This window comes from Bos indicus, chromosome 13 (genome assembly GCF_029378745.1).
Source record: "Bos indicus isolate NIAB-ARS_2022 breed Sahiwal x Tharparkar chromosome 13, NIAB-ARS_B.indTharparkar_mat_pri_1.0, whole genome shotgun sequence".
Classification (NCBI taxonomy): Eukaryota; Metazoa; Chordata; class Mammalia; order Artiodactyla; family Bovidae; genus Bos; species Bos indicus.
Genome location: NC_091772.1, coordinates 27,849,910 through 27,873,031, shown reverse-complemented (window position 1 = coordinate 27,873,031; position 23,122 = coordinate 27,849,910). Strand labels below are relative to the sequence as shown.

General features: G+C 38.5%; 1 protein-coding gene across 5 annotated transcripts in view; it reads right to left on the bottom strand.

Annotated features, from left to right (window-relative positions):
* Window positions 1-1,045: 1,045 nt before the first annotated feature.
* The window catches only part of OPTN (optineurin), a 38,935-nt gene continuing 16,858 nt past the window's right edge, over window positions 1,046-23,122 (bottom strand). For 4 of the 5 annotated variants that reach the window (XM_019973048.2, XM_019973050.2, XM_019973051.2 and 1 more), the window contains exons 6-14: window positions 22,568-22,702; window positions 16,657-16,759; window positions 15,384-15,499; window positions 14,058-14,207; window positions 13,596-13,689; window positions 12,629-12,787; window positions 9,211-9,341; window positions 5,770-5,852; window positions 1,046-1,227 (exon numbers count right to left, since the gene is read on the bottom strand). In XM_019973048.2, the coding sequence (XP_019828607.2) occupies window positions 1,103-1,227; window positions 5,770-5,852; window positions 9,211-9,341; window positions 12,629-12,787; window positions 13,596-13,689; window positions 14,058-14,207; window positions 15,384-15,499; window positions 16,657-16,759; window positions 22,568-22,702 (1,096 nt within the window). In that variant the 3' untranslated portion in view covers window positions 1,046-1,102. The remainder of the gene's footprint in view (window positions 1,228-5,769; window positions 5,853-9,210; window positions 9,342-12,628; window positions 12,788-13,595; window positions 13,690-14,057; window positions 14,208-15,383; window positions 15,500-16,656; window positions 16,760-22,567; window positions 22,703-23,122) is intronic. The other variant, XM_019973052.2, reaches the window with a different exon arrangement.

Sequence of the window (23,122 nt, the reverse complement as noted above, 5' to 3'; positions counted from 1 at the left end):
GAGATTTTAAACTTTTCTCTTAAATGTTTTAGTATATAGATACATAAGGACATTAATAACTTCTAAGCATGGCCCAATATTAGCTCATCTTGGTAAACTATATTTATAAAGTATGGCAAAGCCCTATCTTTCCATCTTCCTAGAAAGAACAATTTCTAATTCAAACAACACTTACTGGTCTCTAATAAAGAGATTTTGCTTATATTCATGGAATTAACAAGACAGATCTGAATAAGTATTAAATTTATGTGAAGCTGAATACAGAAAACACATCCTGTGAAATTAGCTAACCATATATGAACAATGTGTAAGACTCATAAGCAAAATTTTGCGGTAACTATTTTTGTGACTATGAATATAGAGCCTGGTCCAGGAAGAAAATTGATAGCCATTCTTTTTAGACATTCATAAACTATCTACTCTATAGTAGATAACATGTACCTTCATCACAAGGGAAGGAAAAGGGGACTTCACACTGTGGATGGTTACATGAAATCCAGTAAACCTACTGTATCTGCTTTGTGTAGGCCAGTAGTTTTTCACTTGTCCTGATGATCAAGTAAAAGCTCACAGGGCTCATCTGAAAAGAGCCACATCATAACTTTGGTGCTGTGCTTGAAATAAAACTGTAAGATATATACACAACCCCAAACAGATCTGTCTTAAATGGATAAAGAAAGATAACAATTTATTTAAAAATACTTCAAAAACACTTTTCTCGACTAAATCTGTGATGACTTCATTTTTCCTGCCTCCTTAGAAGGTTCTAATCAGTGAGGTTCTAATCTAATCTAATCTTACTACCGCCTTTACTCCATCCACAATGTCACACGCTCATTACCTGCATGAACAGTTCAGTGTTCACATCAACTAAATATTAAAAACAACGAGCCTATTAGAAGAGTGGTACGCTAAAGATTCTATTTTGCGAATTAAGGAAATGTGCCCCAAAATGTCCTTTATAGAACATGATTTTTCTTTCTCCTAAAATAAAAATAATGAGCCAAAATAGTTGCATGAAACAAATGACACAAAAGTACAACTCTTGGAGGAAAAAAAAATGAGATTTACCAACAGCTTGGGGGAGGTAAAAGGTCAACACTTAAATGATACAGTCCGTAACATGAATCAGTAGTGTATCTATGTCAGGCAGAACTTCTCCACATTTGGGGCAAGAATGAATTGGAATATTTTGTTGCTGCTGCAGCCAGTTTCTATCCTCGGCTCCTGGGAAGAAGCATTAAATGAAATGTTAATCCATTCCTTCCATAGTGCAAGCAGTTTTTAATAACAGATGGTTAATTTTAATGTTCAGGTAAACTTTGTAATCAATACCTCGTGGGAAAGGAATACAGGTTTTTCAGTCTTTAACTGAAGTAATCTATACACACAGAAAAAAAATCTCCAGAAGCAGTGCCTGCTTCCCTGTGATATTAGGATTTAGCCTCTATTCAAGGTTCTAGGTATATGAAAACATGTGGTTTCAGTTCCAGGTACAGGACAATACATGTTCTAGTGAAAACTAGGATATTTGAGAGAAGAAAAGAGATGAGGATGTAAGCGAAAGGGAAGGAGAGAATGTGGAGAAGACAGCGAGCAGAACGCTGAGAGGGATCCGGGAACAGCAGGTACCTTCTCAGAAGCGGAGACAACAATTAGGGTCAATCAGCAGTTGTGTTTGAGCACCTGGGGCTGGGCCAGAGGGACACAGACATGATGGGGACATCAGGCAAGAAAAGTGAGTGATAGGGGTGGGGTGTGCGAGAAGCGCCATGGTTGGTTTCCTGGGAGGGCAGAGAAGGGCTCAGACTGCTTGATGCAAACAGGCTCCCCTGATGAGATCAATTCCACATGTGAGAGGAGTTTTAAGAATGAAGAGTTATCCAGGCAAAGGAAGTGAGAAGGGACTGAAGAAAGAGTCCTGTCATTTCCCTCAATTTTGGAGTGGGACTGAGGTTCAAGTCTAAATCAAAGAATGCTTGATGTATGACAGAAATCAAAACAATATTGTAAAACAAACATCAACAATTAAAAATAAATAAATATATAAAAAAAGAATGCTTTAAACAAGCCTTGACTGTTGGCAGGTCCCACGTGTGCGAACCATACTCCATGCAGGAAATGATTTCTGGCTCCTAGGACACCTCTTTGATCTGACCTTGCTGCACTGATGCAAACCATTTTTAGCTTTTTAGCACCTCTGCCCAGGTCTCTAGACTTGTTCAGGTCCCCCCAAATGTTTGTTTTTGCAGATTATAGTGGAGGTAACGTTTAACATTATTATCTACTTCTGAGCGTATTATTTGAATTGAATAACACGGGAGACTATTATGGATAGTTTGTGTCCAGCAAACTTTAGAAGCAACTTTGAATAGAAATTGTGATCACAAGGCATGATTTCTGGAGCAGTGGGCTTGCTAATGGTCTCATTGTTTTAGATCAGGGGCAGTAAACTTTTCCTGTAAAGGGCCGGATAATAAGTATTCCAGGCTTTACAGGTCATAAATTTCTGGCATAACTACTCAACTCTGCCATTGTTGCAAGAAAGTAGCCAGACAGTATGTCAACAAGAGAGTATGACTATGTTGCAATAAAACTTTACTTAGTCAAACAGCTGACAGACCAGTTTTGGCCTGTAGGCTGCAGTTTGTCAAAATCTGCTCTAGATGACAACTAGCCACTTATCAGGGACTGTTATTCATCCCTTTAAACTTTATGACATCCGTTGGCCCTTTTCTTTTTGTCCTGAAACCCTGTCTAGGTTTCAAGATGCAGACTTGGGCTGTTGTTATCACACAGCTAATGGTTCCCTCCACCTCCTGGCTTTTCACTGTAAAATAAGCTTAGTCAGTTTTCCTTATTTACACACCACACTCATTTCTGCCTTTGCCCTTTTATTCTCATACAAAAGTTATGGCTTCCAGGTGAAGCTTACAGTCACATCTTTCCAAGGCCTTTCTCAAGCCTCCTGGCCCTTTGGTGTCATCCTTTCCTCTTATTTCCAGCACTATTATTTCTGTCCTTTACTTGTTATATTATGAATTCATCTTGTTACATGCATATCCTGTCTAACTAGACCACAGGCTTTCACGGATCTGACCGTGCTTTATGCTTGCCTGTTCCCTCATGCTCAGCCAAGTGCCCTAGGCCAGAGAAGACACTTACATGGCTGCAGAAGACAACCATGATGAAATAACACTGAGAAGAGTTATACTGTTTAAGGCTGCTATGTTAGGAAACAAACCAAAAATTTTAGGACAATCTCTGTTTGGAATATTGTTACTTATATGACCAAAAACTTATTAGGATAATTATGAATACATTTGTATTTTGTGGCGAGTTTTAGATTATAAATAGAAGTCTTTGTGTTTGGTCAGTTTTTTTTTTTTTTTTTTCCCCTAAGTGTAAATAGATATTTGCCTTATATAGTTATGAGAAAGAAAAATTTTCCCGAGAAATCTAGGTGTAAGAACTGTCCTTTTTTTGAACCAAGACAATCGTGGAGGCACTTATAGATATATGGGTATTCCTAGGATATTTAAATTCAGGTTAGAGAAAAGGCCTGGCAGTGCACTAGTGGGTAGATGCAGCTTTCTCTTCTGATCCTAAAAAATGCCTAAGGCTAAAATTTAGACCAGTCCCTGTGCTCCTTCTGGGTATCTCCCCCCGCACCCCACCCCCCCACCACCAGGTGGTGCTAGTGGTAAAGAACCTGCCTGCCAACTTGGGTTCAATCCTTGGGTTGGGAAGATCCCTTGGAGGAGGAGATGGCAACCCACTCCAGTATTCTTGCCTGGAATATCCCATGGATTGAGGAGCCTGGCGGGCTACAGTCCTTAGGGTCGAAAACAGTGGGACACAACTGAAGTGACTTAGCATACACTGTGCTCCTTCTGCATATGCCCCATGAATACTATATGCACCTTTTTGGAATTTTTTTTTTATGTGTATTTTTAACCTGAATCACTACCTCTAATATTTACTTTAATCTATTTTTTCATGTAAAAGGACTTTGGCAGCGGCATGTTGGCAGAGACAGGTGGTAGAAGGGATGCTCAGAAAAATTTTGCTGTAATTTAACAGTTAACTATAATGGCACCCCACTCCAGTACTCTTGCCTGGAAAATCCCATGGACGGAGGAGCCTGGTGGGCTGCAGTCCATGGGGTCGCTAAGAGTCGGAAACAACTGAGTGACTTCACTTTCACTTTTCACTTTCATGCATTGGAGAAGGAAATGGCAACCCACTCCAGTACTCTTGCCTGGAAAATCTCATGGACGGAGGAGCCTGGTGGGCTGCAGTCCATGGGGTCGCTATGAGCTGGACACGACTGAAGCGACTTAGCAGCAGCATACGTACTATATTGCTTCCTTGCTGTTGATAACAACACTGATAGTTCCTTTTCAATAGTCAGTTGGTATGTGGAAGGGATTCAGACTGATCTAGCATTAAAATATTAAGAATCAGTTTTATGTAAAATTTAGATAACATCTTTTTGATAACATGTAATCAAATCACATAACATCTGATTCTCCTTAGTGGCATTGCTATTAACCTTTCATCTAGTTATGTCAGTCTTTGATCTTTTGACTATTAAGTTTTTTCCTATCTAGACTCAAGAATAATACTTCCCTTTCAGTGACATAATTTACTATAAATGACAGAACATTATTCCTGGAGTATTAAAACCATGTAATAAACACAGCACTATATTTTGTGTAAGTATTATGATCAATTTCACTAGGGAATTAAAATCTGGATATAGAACATAATGACAGGCTTATTACATGTAGTACTGTGTAGTGGCAAAGAGTAAAGATAACCTTGGGCTCCATGTTCAGTTATGCTCCTTAGAAGCCTTGTGATCCTGGGTTATTGAACCTTGTCTTCTGGAAGATGGTGATACAATATACCTGATGGAATTTTGTGAGGATCAGATGAAGTAATTTGCATGAAGGGATCAGCATAGCACCAGCACATAGTAAACTCTCAATAAATGGTAACCTTACTATGTGCATAACACCAGGTATTGGGTGAGGATATCAGCTCTGCAGGAGCTTATTTAATAGAGTACTTACATGCATATTTAGAACACATAAGTAACTATAAAATAGAAGATAAGTACTGGAACAGAAATAAAGTACTTTGGAAATTCAGGAGGGAAAGGTCACATTCTGTGGGATTCATGGGGATGGTATTTGAGATGGGTTTTAAAGATGGGATATTCTTGCCCAGAAAATCCCATGGATGGAGGAACCTGGTAGGCTACAGTCCATGGGGTCGTAAAGAGTCGGACACGACTAAGTGACTTCACTTTCACTTTCACTTTAAAGATGGGGTAGGAGTTCACTGGAAAGAGACTGTAGGAAGAGAGAGATGAATAAGGAAGGGCCTTTATATGAAGGATACCACATAAGCAAGTGCACATAGGTGTATAAGTTCAGGACAAGTTCAAGGAACAGGGAGTGATTCTGTTGGCTAATATCCATAGGGGAACAGAGTGAGAGAAGGCTCAGAATTTTGGCTATGCCAAGTGTTAACTGCCAATGTGAAGAGTCTGGTCTGGATTCAGGAGGGAATGGATGGAGTTTGGGGCACTCTGGAAATAAGCCTGATTTTTGCTGTATTTTTGGTAACTTGACCTGGAATGTATAGAATGTAGTGAGATTTTAGTGTATATAGAATGTAGTGAAATTTTCCTTCAAGCAACTTCTTCACAGGATAGCAAACCCATGGAACCTCTACTACTTGGTATCACACGTGACTCACCTCTTTGAACGAGATAAGCCTGCTGGTCAGCGTCACTTGCTCTCGCCCCGTGACGGCTCTGCATTTCCATCAAGGTCTGCCTGCTGGGATAAAAAGTAACGTTATCTGTGAAACCTTGAAATATGACAACATTAAGCAGGCATTCAACAGAAGTATGAGAAAAAAGAGGTAAACTACAAAGCCAAGGTTCATAGAAACCAGAACTTATGAGTAATTTGAGTTTTAAATATGACTGGCACTAGGACTGCTGCTGCTGCTGCTAAGTTGCTTCAGTTGTGTCCGACTCTGCGACCCCATAGACGGCAGCCCACCAGGCTTCCCCGTCCCTGGGATTCTTCTGGCAAGAACATTGGAGTGGGTTGCCATTTCCTTCTCCAATGCATGAAAGTGAAAAGTGAAAGTGAAGTCGCTCAGTTGTATCCGACTCCTATCGACCCCATGGACTGCAGCCTACCAGGCTCCTCTGTCCATGGGATTTTCCAGGCAAGAGTACTGGAGTGGGGTGCCATTGCCTTCTCCGGCACTAGGACACAATGTAGTAAATATGATTTTTTAAAAATCAGGAAATAAACAGAATGTCAATCGATGGGAAATAGGTTGGAAAAAAGTGGCATATTTCTAAAGCAGGACACAACAGAGCAAACAATGAATTAAATCTGCATATACACACAGATTTATAGATATATATATATATAGTTATATATATATATAAATAGTTCAAAATCAGTTATCTATATAAAACAAGTTGCAGAATAATACCTTTAGTGACAATTTTGTAACCTATGCACCTTGTTCTAAGAAATTAATATTACCTTGTTTTAAGATATTATATAGGTGTGTATATATGCAAAAATACAAAACAGCTGGAGATGCTACACACGAGTTCCAAGCACTGTGGGAGAGGGAGAGAGGATTATACTGAGGGGTAGGGAGAAAGGAGACTGCAACTTCATCTACAGTTCTTTTTCTTCTTTTTATAAAATATACTTTAAGCAAATAAAAGAAATATTAGTAACTGTCAATCCTCGATGGGTAAGTATTGGCTTCCCTGGTGGCTCAAATGGTAAAGAATCCACCTGCTGTGTTCATGGATCGGAAGAATCAATATAGTGAAAATGAGTATACTACCCAAAGCAATCTATAGATTCAATGCAATCTCTATCAAGCTACCAACAGTATTTTTCAGAGAACTAGAACAAATAATTTCACAATTTGTATGGAAATACAAAAAACCTCAAATAGCCAAAGCAATCTTGAGAAAGAAGAATGGAACTGGAGGAATCAACCTGCCTGACTTCAGTCTCTACTACAAAGCCACAGTCATCAAGATAGTATGGTACTGGCACAAAGACAGAAATATAAATCAATGGAACAAAATAGAAAGCCCAGAGATAAATCCACGCACATATGGACACCTTATCTTTGACAAAGGAGGCAAGAATATACAATGGAGAAAAGACAATCTCTTTAACATTTGGTGCTGGGAAAACTGGTCAACCACTTGTAAAATAATGAAACTAGAAAACTTTCTAATACCATACATAAAAATAAACTCAAAATGGACTAAAGATCTAAATTTAAGACCAGAAACTATAAAACTCCTAGAGGAGAACATAGGCAAAACACCCTCCTACATAAACCACAGCAGGATCCTCTATGACCCACCTCCCAGAATATTGGAAATAAAAGCAAAAATAAACAAATGGGACCTAATTAAAATTAAAAGCTTCTGCACAACAAAGGAAACTATAAGCAAGGTGAAAAGACAGCCTTCAGAATGGGAGAAAATAATAGCAAACGAAGCAATGGACAAAGAATTAATCTCAAAAATATACAAGCAACTCCTGCAGCTCAATCCCAGAAGAATAAATGACCCAATCAAAAAGTGGGCCAAAGAACTAAATAGACATTTCTCCAAAGAGGACATACAGATGGCTAACAAACATATGAAAAGATGCTTGACATCACTCATTATCAGAGAAATGTAAATCAAAACCACAGTGAGGTACCATTTCACACCAGTCAGAATGGCTGCTATCCAAAAATCTACAAGCAGTAAATGCTGGAGAGGGTGTGGAGAAAAGGGAACCCTCTTACACTGTTGGTGGGAATGCAAACTAGTATAGCCACTATGGAGAACAGTGTGGAGATTCCTTAAAATACTGGAAATAGAACTGCCATATGACCCAGCAATCCCACTGCTGGGGATACACACCGAGGAAACCAGAATTGAAAGAGACAAAAGTACCCCAGTATTCATCACAGCACTGTTTGTAATAGCCAGGACATGGAAGCAACCTAGATGTCCATCAGCCCACGAATGGATAAGAAAGCTGTTGTACATGTACACAATGGACTATTACTCAGCCATTAAAAAGAATACATTTGAATCAGTTCTAATGAGGTGGATGAAACTGGAGCCTATTATACAGAGTGAAGTAAGCCAGAAAGAAAAACACCAATACAGTGTACTAACGCATATATATGGAATTTAGAAAGATGGTAACGATAACCCTGTATGCAAGACAGCAAAAGAGACACAGATATATAGAACAGTCTTTTTTGGACTCTGTGGGAGAGGACGAGGGCAGGATGATATAGGAGAATGGCATTGAAACATGTAAATTATCACATGTGGAAAAAATCACCAGTCCAGTTTTGATGCACGATACAGGGCGCTCGGGGCTGGTGCACTGGGATGACCCAGAGGGATAGGATGGGGAGGGATGTGGGAGGGGGGTTCAGGATGGGGAACGCATGTACACCCATGGCAGATTCATGTCAATGTATGGCAAAACCAATAAACTATTGTAAAGTAAAATAAATAAAACTGAAAAAAAAAAAAAGAAAAAGAATCCACCTGCAATGCAGGAGACCTGAGTTCAATCCCTGGGTCAGGAAGATCCCCTCAGGGGACCTTGCCTAAGGAAATGGCAACCCACTCCAGTATTCCTGCCTGGAGAATTCCATCAGCAGAGGAGCCTGGTGGGCTACAGTCCATGGGGTTGCAAAGAGTCAAACATGACTGAGCAACTAACATACACACCTTGGTGTGTGTTATTTTATTCTCTGTATTTTTATGTTTCTTACTCCTCTATATTTTGTTCTCAAAGGAAATTTTTAAAGATAGAAGTAATTTTAGCAGTACTTTCTTGTAAAACATATTACAGAATTACTTAAAGTATTAGGAATATTTCATCTATGACAATGACAGGATATGACTGGAACCCAGATTATTATGTTTTTACAATTTATCTAGAAGCAGAAACTCAATCAGGTTCCCACAAGATACTGCCAAGCCTTTTAAAGTAAACCAAGTGTCAGGAACACCGTCAGGCCAGGTGTACTCAAAGCGAGTCTTGTAGCTCAAACAGCTAAAACACTGTGGGTCCCTCTCCCACAACCTGGGTAATCTGTACTCCAAGTCTTTCCCTCATTTACCTGCCTCCATCTTCGAAAGCATTGTTTTCTTTCAGTAGAACTGCCAGCTGCAATGCCAGCTGCTCCTTTTCTTCATGAATCTTCTCTCTTGCTGCTCTTTCAGCATGAAAATCAGAACAATAAACCTCCATCTGTTAGAGGGAAAAAAAAAAGAGAAGTTACTACCCAGACAAATGTGGATTCTCTACAGCCTATCTGCTGATAAGTAGAAGAGGCTGTGCTACATCCTGTGACACGTCTTACAAATATTAATAACAGGTACATGCTCCTGCTAGAAACCAGTGTAATGACCATGACCATGTGAGTGAGCCATCCTGAAAATAGATCTTCAAGTCCATCCTGAGTATAGCCTCATGAGAGACCCTGAGTCAGAATCACCCAGCTAAGCTGCTCCCGGATTTCAGATCCATAGCAACTGAGATAATAAAAGCTTGTTGCTTTAGCTGCTTCATTAGGAGAATAATCTGTTACCTCTAAATAAATAAATATTATGCTATAATATGTAATTTCTTCATTGTTACAAAATTATAAAGTAAAAATGAATGCCTTCATAGTGAACTGAGCATTATTTTAATACCAATTTTTAACTTTCTATATTTTCAATTAGATTTTCCTTTTCAGATTTAGTGGTTCTAGGATATATTTTTTATCCATTATTTTAAAAAGTTAATAAAAATTTAAATATTCTAATCACAATTTTAGTTGCCAGAAAAAGTATGAAACAGATCATTTTAAGGGACTTCCTACCATTTGTGAGTGCTCTAACATTTTATAGTTTTCATTGGTAGATCATGGGCTTTTTTTGAGTCAGACATAAATCTGTGTTAGAATCTCATTTCCATCAAGTCATTAAGTTTGAGCCAGTAAGAACTAGGCCTTTGTTTTGTCCATCTCTATATCGCCAACATTGCTTTTAATTACATAAGCAATGAGGTGGTAGGAAGACTAATTCTGCTGCTGCTGCTGCTGCTAAGTCACTTCAGTTGTGTCCGACTCTGTGCGACCCCATAGATGGCAGCCCATCAGGCCCCCCGTCCCTGGGATTCTCCAGGCAAGAACACTGGAGTGGGTTGCCATTTCCTTCTCCAATGCATGAAAGTGAAAAGTAAAAGTGAAGTCTCTCAAAGACTAACTCTACCAGACATCAAAACATTTGTCAGGCCCAATCAAAGGAAATATCTGAAAAAGCTCAAGTTGAAATTCTATTCCTGAAGAAATAAAACCAAAGCTGTAAAAAGTGAAAGTTGCCAGTCATGTCTGACTCTTTGTGACCCTGTGGACTATACAGGCCATGGAATTCTCAAGGCCAGAATACTGGGAAAGGGTAGGATAGCCCTTCCCTTTTCCAGGGGATCATCCCAACCCAGGGATTGAACCCAGGTCTCCCACATCGCAGGTATATTCTTTACCAGGTAAGACACTAGGGAAACCCCAGAATACTGGAGTGGGTAGCCTATCCCTTCTCCAGCGGATCTTCCCAACCCAGGAATTGAACCAGGGTCTCTTGCATTGCAAGTGGATTCTTTACCAGCTGCGCTACCAGGGAAGCCTATAACTACAGTATCAGGCCCAATCAAACAATCAAAGAAAATAACTAAAAGAGCTCAGGTTGAAATTCTATTCCTATAGAAAAACTAAAGCTGTAAGTCCATTCAACCACTTCTATGCCACTATGGGCAGCAGGTAATGAGTATGTATATAGGGAATAGTAAACTTCTGGTATTGTTACATTGAAAATAATCTGTTTATCAGTTTGGCAAATGTTTAAAAGAGTAATGCAAGGATATAGGGAAATAGGGGCTTTCAGCTACTTTTGGTGAGCAAAAAATTTTGATTAAGCACTTCTGGAAGACAACTTGGAAATAGTTATTTAACTTAAAAACAATCTAACCCAATGACCCAACCATTCCATTTCCGTATCTTACTAGAGATTCCACAAATGCACAAGGATATACATACCAGAATGTTCAGTTCAGCATTGTTGATAAAAAGCAAAAATATTGGTACAAGCTACATGTCCATTAATAGAGGGCTGGTTAAATATATCAGGGTAATGCACACTTTGGACACCATACAACTGTTTTAAAAAGTACATATGGCTGTGAATAATAACATGGAGAGATATCCAAGATAGGTCAGGAATGAAAAAGTAGTACAATATGTATGGCATGATCCCGGTTTTAATTACACAAGCAATGAGGTGGTAGGAAGACTAACTCTACCGACATCAAAACATTTGATTATTTATAATGAGACAGTATGTACCAGACCGACAATGTACAAACAGCCCAATGGAACAGTGTAGAATCCAGAAATAGACCTGCGGGTACATTAACATAATATGTGACAGAGAGGGCAACAGAGTCCTTAAGAAAAGACGACCTTTTAAATAAATGGTGCCAAATGGATATTCATGTAGGAAAAAAAATATGAATCTTTACCCTTACTTCATTGCATATAGAAAAGCTAACTTCAGATATTTTTGTATCTTAATGTAAAAGACAAAACCATAAATCTTTTAGAAGTCAACACAGGAGAATATATTCATAGCCTTGAGGTAATGAAAGCTTTTAAAACAGGACACAGAAGTACTATAATCAAATGAAAAGACTGATAAACTAGACTACGTTAAAATTAAGAATTCTGTTCATCAAAAGACATGCTCATGAGTGGAAAGGCAAATCACAGAGTGAAGAAATCTGCAAAAAGCACTGGAAAGGGCTTATATCTGGACTCTATAAAGAACTCCTATAAAATTAAGAAAAAGCCAGCAAACCAGAAGAAAACTGGGCAAAGACCTGATCAGGCACTTCACAAAAGGAGATCCTTAAAAGGCCAGTAAACATTTCAAAAAGTACACTTTCAAACCAGCAGGGAAATGCAGATTAAATGAGACACCATTATAAACCCACCAGAATGGTTAAAAATTAAAATACTGATAATACAAGTATGGGTCAAGGTGGATGTAGAGCAATAGGAACTCTCTGCTGATGGGAGTGAAACCTGGTAGGTAGATCCACTCTGGAAACCTCTTTGGCATAATCAATGAACACTGAGTAACCTGCCTACTCTAGGAACAAGCAGTTTTGCTCCTAGGTGTGTACCCAAAAGAAATGAGTACACAGATGAATAAAGAGACTTGCGTAAGAATGTCAGAGCAACATTAAACACCAAGCCCCAAGCTGGGAATGATCCAGCTGTCCATCAACTATAGAATGGATAAATTCAATGAGCAGTACACTTAGAAGTGTGGTATGCTTTCCACATGTGATAAACTTCAGTAAAAAGGTTTTTTTGAAAATATATTAGCATAAATAGTGTAAAATCAAAAAAATATATCTTAAGCACCACCACTTTCCTGTTTGAGAATATAATCAAGGTTGGCTTCCCTCAGCTCACTCTTGGGAACGAAGCCTACCTGAGCCCTGAGGACAGCCATGGTCTCCAGGTCCTTCTCCTGCTTGGCAATGGTCTGCTTCATCCCATCCATTTGGAGCTGCTTGGAAGCCAGGGCCTTCTCTGCCAGTTCTAGCTTTCCACTCAGTTCCTGCAGCACCACCTTATCCACTTTTTCTGACTGAAAAAGATAAGCTTATTCTGGACTTGGTTTTGAAATAATTCAACCTATTTTAATAAAATGTAACATGAAGGCTTAAATTAAAAATTTACTAGATCTTTAGAGAGGAACCATATTCTAGGAAAATTAAACAAAAAACAAAGTATATTTCTAAGAATATAAACTCAAAGACCCCTTCTAATTCAAAGCTCCCCTGGTCTTTACTTATTCCCACTTTTGTCAGGTAAAACTGACAAAATTGTAAAATATTTGAAGTGTAAAACGTGATGATTTGATATACATATACACTGTGAAAGGTTCCCCCAATTGGGTTAATTAACTCATCTCTCATTCTGACGTATCTATCCATGGTGTTTAAACTATCACACCATGCTGGGGACATTATTACTAAGTTAAGTTGCAGCCCAAGAAGTCCAGGGTCTCAAGTTCACTGACAGAGGCAAGCTAGCCTTGTGAGACCTCCCAGCAGCAGTCTTACTATACATCCATTACTCATGTAGAAGCCCATACTCGGCTTTCCTGCAAACTCACCCACCATTAGAAATGCTAACAGCTTACTCCATGACCATAAGGCATGCACCCCATCTTTGACTACATGGCACATTATACATATGCGGCAGGAGTTATGAACCCTTAGACACAAGAAATCAATTATAAATGGAAAAAAAAAAGATATAAAAGGAAAAAAAAAAACCTTTGAAACCAGACTTAGTTAAGGAGTAACACAACTACCTCACATATTTACATAAAACGTTCAATAGTTCCATTCACTACTAGGCTATGAAAATAATTTTTTTTCGATGAGTACCTCTCTCCTTTTCAGTTCCTCAATTGTCTTCAGTGCATTATTGTATTCTTGAAGAAGCCTGTTGTGTGTCAACTGTAGAGTGCCTAATCTGGACCTATTTAAAAAGAAATTAAAAAGGAAATCTTGGGGAAAGTACATCGAAACTTAGTCTTGCCTCCCAACTTTCTTCTGAATATTCAAGTAGCAAAATCTCTTCCACCTTTACAATCCCACCACCTACTAGCATATTCTTACTCTCAAAGAAAATGATTTTTCTTCAAATAATCAAGATAGACTACAAATAATTTTCATAATTGTTAAAATAAAACTTAAATTTTATCTCTTCAGAAAAGTCTACTAATTCTCCTTCAAATAAACAAAAGACAAAAAATAAATTTAATTTATTCTCAAATGATTCCAACTGCATAAAACTGCTCTTCTATCTTCTTTCAGCAAGTAGCCATCCAGTCATCGCACACTCACTTTTCATCTTCTGTTTTAGCTTGTTCCATTTTGATTTCTGATCGCATGCTTTCCACTTGGAGCTCTAACTTTTTGTTTTTATAAACCAGCTCTTGTTTTTCATTCAGTTCTGATGGGCTTGCAGAATTTTTCCTTTCAAGGGCCTGACATCTAAGAAAGAGCAAAATTTCATGAGGACAAACAATGTGCCTTCACATTTCTCAGTGGCTTTTAAACAGATTCTCAGATTATGTAGCAAATACAAAGAATTTCATGATGACATTCTTCAAAAATTTAACAGTACAAAATTAAATATTTTATCCTTCCTGCTTTTTTACTAGAAGTATTTCTGAACCGTTATGACTGAATATAAAAATATACAGATTTTTATAGAAGAAGTTTATAGGCTCTGTTAAGTACAAAAAATATGGTTTCTGATAAAGATTCAGGAGGAGAGAAGGAAGTGCTTTAAGTCCTTTTAAAGATCAGACTGAGAATTTCAATGTAATAAGAGCAAAATGAGCCAATGGCTGCTGTGTGTAAGGCATTAATGCAAAAAGCATGTTAAACATTAGCTTACTTAATACAAAATTTGAGTTATGACACACAGTTTACAAATGATAAAACTGAGGCACAGAGAGGTTAAATAAATAACTTGTCCAAGGTAATACCACAAATAAGGGGTAAATCTGTATTTCAACCTGGGTCTGTTTATCCAAAGTCCTTTGCATCAGCTGCTATGCTGTCCGTAATACTGTACAGCCTTGGTCAGTGTAAGTCCACAGAAACATACATTTGTATATTGTGCTGGAAATATGCTTGCCAATTAATCTAAGAGAACAACATCAACTTAGCTTTTCTAAATTTGGGGCAACTCCTCACATCAAGAGAAACAAGCAGATGCAAAATTCTCTCAATTTAGATATTAGCCTTTATAACTGATAGAAAATCAAGTTTTTTTTCCCCCTAAATCTCATTCAGGTTCTTCTTGCCCTTTGTAGTTTTCTTTTATGTTTGTTCACATCAATGCTGTCAGCTTACATAAGTCACAGGAAATCTGAATCACTGTTTTTTCAGGTCCACATATATGCTTAAAATGCCCCCGAAAAGCAGAATCAGAGTCCCCTGGGTCCATTCCCCCAAGGACTTCATGGTTATATATTAACCGGAACATTGGTGTTTTCTGAATTCATATTTCAATTAGGTGTCTTTTTCTTTTACTCAGTAATAACACAGTAACAAAACGATGTTTTTGTATATTTGTATATATACAAATATATTTTAACAAAATATGTTAAACAGTACACTTTTTGAAGGGGGGGGGTAAACATTATCTCTCATTCTTACTTTTCTTGAAGTCTCTTCTTCATTAGCTCAGCTTCACTGAGTTTCGTGTGAGCTTCCTGAAGCTCCTTAAACAGGGTTGTCACCTGAAGGTTCAGTGTTTCCACTTCACTTCCAATCTGTCATCCAGGAAATTCCAAACATGCACTTATTAGAACTTAAATGAACCTCTTTATGAGGAAACAGTGTGAACCAGTGGCGTCTAACTAAGCCTGTGAACTGATTGAACTTTTGGCACTTAATACCCCAAATATCTTGCATGGGAAAAAAAAAAAAAAGCTTTGGATACAACTCTGTTTCCTCATAGAGCATTAACTGATCGATTGGATACTCTTGTGATAATGCCTTTATCATAATCACAATGGACCCTGACCACACTTCAGGGGATCACAGATCACGGTGCTGTCAAAGCACAACCTACTTTACCCAGCTAGCAACTCACGCCCACATTCCCTGACTGTTGTGTGTTTCTAGTTTACTCAGCTGTTTTCACTGTACTGGCTTCTTCCTGGCAGCTCTAGAAGTTTTATCAATGAGTTTTACAGTGCCAGGGAAGTCTCAATACTTCTTTATAATTAGTTGTTCATTAGTTTTGGTCTCTTCATCTCAGTTTTTAACATATTCTCCATTCTCTTGAAAGTAGGGGACTCAGCTCAGAGCGTGGCATACAGCAGGCATCTGATACAGGCTTGTTGAGTAAGTTAGCTAAAGTGAGTGTTTCATGTAAAAGCCACAGTGGGCTACTGTGGGTCTTACAACTTCCTGCCCTCATCACCTTTCCCTAAGCTTTGCACTGTGTTCGCAGGTTACAAGGCATGTTTCTGAGTTGTCACACAAGTGTATATAAATATGTATGTAAACAAATGTCTTTTTTGTTCAAACTATTATATTCAAATGAGTAGTGGGAGAGAACAAAGACCCTTCAATTCTACCTGAAGTTTCTGGATCATATCCTCAAATGATTTCATTATATATTGGACAAAATTCCTTTCTCAATTTGTGGGCCTGTTCACTTAGGAATTCTGGAGAGGAAATCAGTCAGGAAGAGATAAAGGAGTGATTTCCTACAATCACTGGGATAGGAATACATCTCACTGCAATTTATAGTGAATGAAATTCAGATCAGGACAAGGAAACAGGAGAGAAATAGAAAATATTCAACATGACAAATTCTCCTCTATTTCTAAAGCCACAGAGCACACGACCTGGCTGCAGTGCCCTCACTACCCTCCATCCACTGAGAGTGTGGTAACAGTCTTAGACTCTGAGTACCCACAGTTTTGGTGTCTTTCTCCTCTTCTTTCTCTTGTTCTGTGTGCTCCTCTGTCTGGGTCTCAGTCTCAGAATGATCCTTGGCTTTCTTTTCAAAATCAGAAATTCTAAAAAATTACAGAATATAGAAAAGTTACTTTTTCTTTGGCTTCCAGAGGAATACAATTGCAGACGCATTAAAAAGAACATTGTCTAAAATTTGGATAAAGGATGAACGTTTTCAAAATCTCTTCATATGCACTGTATTAGCTGTGGTTTTGCTTTCAACCAGATACTGGCTGGAACCGATTTAAGGGATGAATGCACATGGAGGTATAAGATGGGTATACTTTATCTTGAACACTGAAAGACACTGCCTTTTCCACATCACTGTAATGCACAGAACTGTTTTTTTAATTTGTATTTTTGTGCGTGTATGCACGTGTGCTACATGAGAGTGGGTGCCTCTTTATAAGGATTCAGCAGAGAGGGAATCCTTATACTTGTTATAAGAAGATCCATCTAAGTTTATGAGGTCCTAAAACAAATATAGCAACATTCTGATACTGAATCAAAGTCATATGAAAACCATCTCAATACAAATGGAATAAAAAGAAACCTGTGATTAAAGATGGTAGATTAAATGTATGCATGTAATTTTTCTCCCACCCTGAATGCCACTAAAATGACTTTGAAAGAATGGAAGAAGAACATCCAAAGGAACTGCACCCTCCCTCCACCCCTGCCCAGCAAAAAACAGAAGATGAAAGTTGGTCAGATGTGTCAGAAAGCAGAAAAAGAAAGCAAGAGTGAAGGGTGAGGAGGCAGAGGGAGGAAGAAAGAGATAAGGAAAGAGAGACAAATGGCAAAGAGGAACACCAAGTTAAGAAAATGAGAGGACTGGTTCAGGAGTCCAGTTCAAAGTAATAGTCATTGCTAGAATGAGAGAATAGAGAAAACTGAGGGTAATTAAGTCAAGATCATTTTTCAAGAACTGAAGAATGAATGAGGCCAAGAGTGTCCAGAACAAATGGATGAAAACAGGCCCCTGACCAAAGCACACGTGAGATGTCAGAAAACTTGGGATGGAGCAAAGAACCTTTGGGGGAGAGGACAAACAAAAGAAGTTTTATGCCAAAAGATCAAGAATCAAAATAGCAATGAATTTCTCAGCCTCAACACCAGGAGCCAGAAGACAATCAAGTACTAATGCTTTCAAAATTTGGTGGGAAAATTATATCCAATATATCAAGAGAATTCTGTATCTAGCAAAACTATCTGTTAAGTAAAAAGGTAGAAAGAGAGATTTTCACATACGCAGATTTCAGAAAATAGCCTCCCCATATATTCTTTCTTAGTAAGTTAGTGGAGATATTTAAAGATATTTAGTGAGTAAGATGGAGAAGGCAATGGCACCCCACTCCACTACTCTTGCCTGGAAAATCCCATGGACGGAGGAGCCTGGTGGGCTGCAGTCCATGGGATCGCTAAAAGTCGGACACGACTGAGTGACTTCATTTTCACTTTTCACTCTCATGCATTGGAGAAGGAAATGGCAAGCCACTCCAGTGTTCTTGCCTGGAGAATCCCACGGATGGGGGAGCCTGGTGGGCTGCCATCTATGGGGTTGCACAGAGTTGGACATGACTCAAGCAACTTAGCAGCAGCAGCAGGATATGGGGTAAAGACTTACAATTCATAGCCATCATTCCTTTTCACCTTTGAAAAGAACTGACTATCAAATAAGTCATTGGAAAAACACTGATTTCTTTCAGATAACCCTCATTCTGAATAAATAACTTTTTTTCATATTTTAAGAACAGATTTTCTTATACTTTTTCAACTGCTTCAGTTAGAAAGTGCTATAGTTTTAAGATTAATGAAACATTTATAATGTCTGAGAGAATTATGTATGTATATTATATTTATGTATACTTTAGTATATGCTATATACAGTATACTGCTGCTGCTGCTGCTAAGTCGCTTCAGTTGTGTCAGACTCTGTGTGACCCCATAGACGGCAGCCTACCAGGTTCCCCCGTTCCTGGGATTCTCCAGGCAAGAACACTGAAGTGGCTTGCCATTTCCTTCTCCAATTCAGGAAAGTGGAAAGTGAAAGTGAAGTCACTCAGTTGTGTCAGACTCGTAGCGACACCATGGACTATTTATGACTAAATGTTGCAATCATTGGAACCCTAAAACTGTTTCATTATGCCCCCTTGTCTTATGTGGTTTAGCACTCTGCATTTCTAAGAAGTTCATTCACACATAGAAATTCACTGACTTCACAACTCTATAAGGTAAATAAATTTTATCTCAAAGTGTGTGTGAGTATGTCACATTCTATGAGGTCAGTATTTCTCTCATACCAGAACCAGACAAAGACATCACAAGAAAACTATAGACCAACACCCCTTAGGAACACACATGCAAAACTCTTTACTAAGAAGGCTAGCAATCCAAGCCAGCAATATAAAGCAGATCATATATCATGACCAAGTGTGATTTATCCAGGAATGAAAAGTTAGTTTAACATCAGAAAATCAATCAATATGATACATTAATAGAGGTTTAAAAAAACACACACAATCATCTTCATAGACTCAGCAGAAGCATTAACAAAATGTAAAACCTTTTCATGATAAACACTACAACCAGGAATAGAAAAGAGTGTTTCAACTTGACAAAAGCATCTATAAAAAACAAAGCTAATATCACCAATTTAGTGGTGAAAGACTGAAAGCATTCCCCCCAAGATCAGGAACAAGACAAGGATATCTACTATCTCTACTTTTATTTAACATTGTACTGGGCAATCATGGAAGCAAAAAACAAATAAATAAAAGGAATAGTGGTTGGTAAGGAAGAAGTAATACTATTTCTTTGCAAATGACATGGTCTTGTATAAAGAAAATACTAAGGAATTCACTAAAAAAAAAAGATTAGTGCTAATAAGTGAATTCAGCAAGGTTGCAGGCTACAAGATCAATATACAAAAATCAGTTATATTTCTCTACACTAACAATGGGACAGTAAGGATACCAAACCAGTCAATCCTAAAGGAAATCAACCCTGAATATTCACTGGAAGGACTGATGCTGAGGCTTTAGTACTTTGGCCACCTGGTGTGCAGAGCTGATACTTTGGAAAAGACCCTGATGCTGGGAAAGTTTGAGGGCAAGAGGAGAAGGGGGTGACTGAAGATGAGATGGTTGGATGGCATCACTGACTCAATGGACATGAGTTTGTGCAAACTCAGGGAGATAGTGAAGGACAGAGGCACCTGGCATGCTGCAGTTCATGGGGTTGCAAAGAGTCGGACATGACCTAGCAACTGAACACTAACAATGAAAAATCCAAAAATCAAATCAAGAAAATAATTTCATGTATTATAGCACCAAAAAGACTGGAATACATAGGAATTAATTTTGAATAAGAACTGCAAGACCTATATGCTGAAAACTATAACACATCATTGGAAGAAATTAAGGATGACCTAAGGAAATGGAAAGAAACCCATGTTCATGGATCAGAAGACTTCATATTGTTAAGATGGCAATGTTCCCCAAATTGATCTCCAGATTCAATGCAATCCCTAACAAAATCCCAGCTTAAAAATAACAAACTTATTCTAAGAGTTATATAAGAAAAACAAGGGACCCACCAAAAGAATCTTTTTAAAAGAAGAACAAAATTGGCAGACCTACATTTCAGAATTTCAAATTTTACTACTAAACTAATTAAGACAGTGTAGTATCGCCATTAGGACAGACACTTAGATCAACTGAACAAAACTGAGCATTTAGGAATTAATCTTTACATTTGTTTATGGTCAACTGATTTACACCAGGGGTGTCAGTGAGAAAAAAATTATCTTTTCAACAAATGGTGTCAGGACAAATATGTATCCACATACACAAGAATGAAGTTGGACCTTCACCTTACACCATGCACAAAAATGCACTCTCAACATAGAGACTTAAATGTAAGAGCTAAAACTATAATAAAACAATTAGGAGAAAACACAGGAGTGAATCTTTGTGGGTTAGGCGGTGGTTTCTTAGCTACAATGCCAAAAGCAGAAGTGACCCAAAAACCAAACAGATAAATTGGATTAGAGCAAAATAAAAAAGAATTTTGTGCTACAAATTATACCATCAAAGAAATGAAAAGATTATTCACAGCATGGGAGAGAGTATTTACAAATCATATACCTCACGTCATTCAATAATTAAAAGACAGTCTAAACTTTTTAATGGGCAAAGAAGAAGATGCACATATGGCCAACATGCATATCCATCACTGGGGAAACAGAATCAAAATCACAATGAGACACCACTTGACGTCCACAAGGATGGCCCTAATCAAGAAGTCAAACACCAAGTGTTGGTGTGGATGCTGGTGAGAATGGAAAATGGTGCAGCCACTGTGGAAAACAGCTGGGTTGTTTTTTAAAATATTAGACAGACAGTAACCATGTGACCCAACAATTTAACTCCCAGGTACCCAGCAAATTAAAAAACTATGTCCACACATAAAACTGTGCATGAATGTAGAGAGCAAATATTATTCATAATAGGAAAAAAGTGGAAACAACCCAAATGTTCATCAAATGATGAACAGATAAACAAAATGTTGTCTAGTCACACCATGGAATATTATTCAGCAACAAAAAGGAATGAAGATTGACACATGCCACACCATGGATGAGCTTTGAAAACATTATGCTAAATAAAATAAGCCAGTCACAAAAGACCACATGTTGCATGATTTGATTTGTATGAGAGTCCAGAAAAGGTAAGTCTATGGAGACAGAAAAGTAGATTACCATGAGGAAAGAGGAATGAGTGCTAATAAGGGACTTATTTGGGGGAAAAATGTTCTAAAATTATAATGTGGTAAAGACTACATAACTCTGTGACTATTCTAAAAAAAAAAAATAAAACGTACACTTTAAATGGATGAATTTTATGGCATCTTAATTATATTTCAATAAAGCTTATTTAACTTATATGCAGAGTACATCTTGAGGAACGCTGGGCTGGAGGAAGCACAGCTAGAATCAAGATTGTCGGGAGAAATATCAATAACCTCAGATATGCAGATGACACCACCCTTATGGAAGAAAGTGAAGAGGAACTAAAGACCCTCTTGATGAAAGTGAAAGAGGAGAGTGAAAAAGTTGGCTTAAAACTCAACATTCAGAAAACTAAGATCATGGGATCCAGGCCCATCACTTCATGGCAAATATATGGGGAAACAGTGGAAACAGTGTCAGACTTTATTTTTTGGGGGGCTCCAAAATCACTGCAGATAGTGATAGCAGCCATGAAATTAAAAGACGCTTACTCCTTGGAAGGAAAGTTGTGACCAACCTAGATAGCATATTGAAAAGCAGAGATATTACTTTGCCAACAAAGTTCCGCATAGTCAAGGCTATGGTTTTTCCAGTAGTCATGTATGAATGTGAGAGTTGGACTGTGAAGAAAGCTGAGCACCGAAGAATTGATGCTTTTGAACTGTGGTGTTGGAGAAGACCCTTGAGAGTCCCTTGGACTGCAAGGAGATCCAACCAGTCCATCCTAAAGGAGATCTGTTCTGGGTGTTCACTGGAAGAACTGATGTTGAAGCTGAAACTCCAATACTTTGGCCATCTGATGTGAAGAGCTGACTCATTTGAAAAGACCCTGATGCTGGGAGGGATTGGGGGCAGGAGGAGAAAGGGATGACAGAGGATGAGATGGTTGGATGGCATCACCGACTCAATAGACATGAGTTTGGATAAACTCTGGGAGTTGGGATGGACAGGGCGGCCTGGTGTGCTGCGGTTCAAGGGTTGCAAAGAGTCAGACACGATTGAGCGACTGAACTGAACTGAAAGCCATTAAAAAAGCAATGTATGCATTTTCCATGTTGCTTATTTCCTTCCTTATTACCTTTCTTTGGCTTCCTTGAGGGCAACTTCAAGTCTCTCCACCTTCTGGTTTCCTTCCCTTAGACAATGCAGGAGCTGGCTCACAGTTAATTCCTCAAACTCCACATAATTCCTGGTACCTTCTGCAGATTTGCTCCTGCATCAGGACAGCAGAAAGGTTAAAAGGTTTCAAGAGAATATGAAAATGTCGGAGTCTAAGGATATTACTGGAACTAGTTAAAAAGAACAGCTTTCCAGAACATTCTCCAGTTAATTCTCATTTACAGACCAAACACAGCTGGCCTGGTGACAACCAGCGTCTGGGTCCTCCACGCTGTCCGGGGAAGGAGTGAGGCTGATGAGTTGGCTGACCTTACTCTGCACATGCTCACTCCCTCCACGTGGTCACAGTGTCCACGGCACCAGACCCCAGGACCCACAGAGCCAGTGGAGCAGAGGCAGCCCCGGTTTCGGAGCCCTGCTTTCCTAGAGGACTCATTTCCAAGAAGACCACAGTCACACATGTGCTGCCTGTGGTGACATGCAGACCACTGGTCTTCCTCCAGCTTGACAGAAA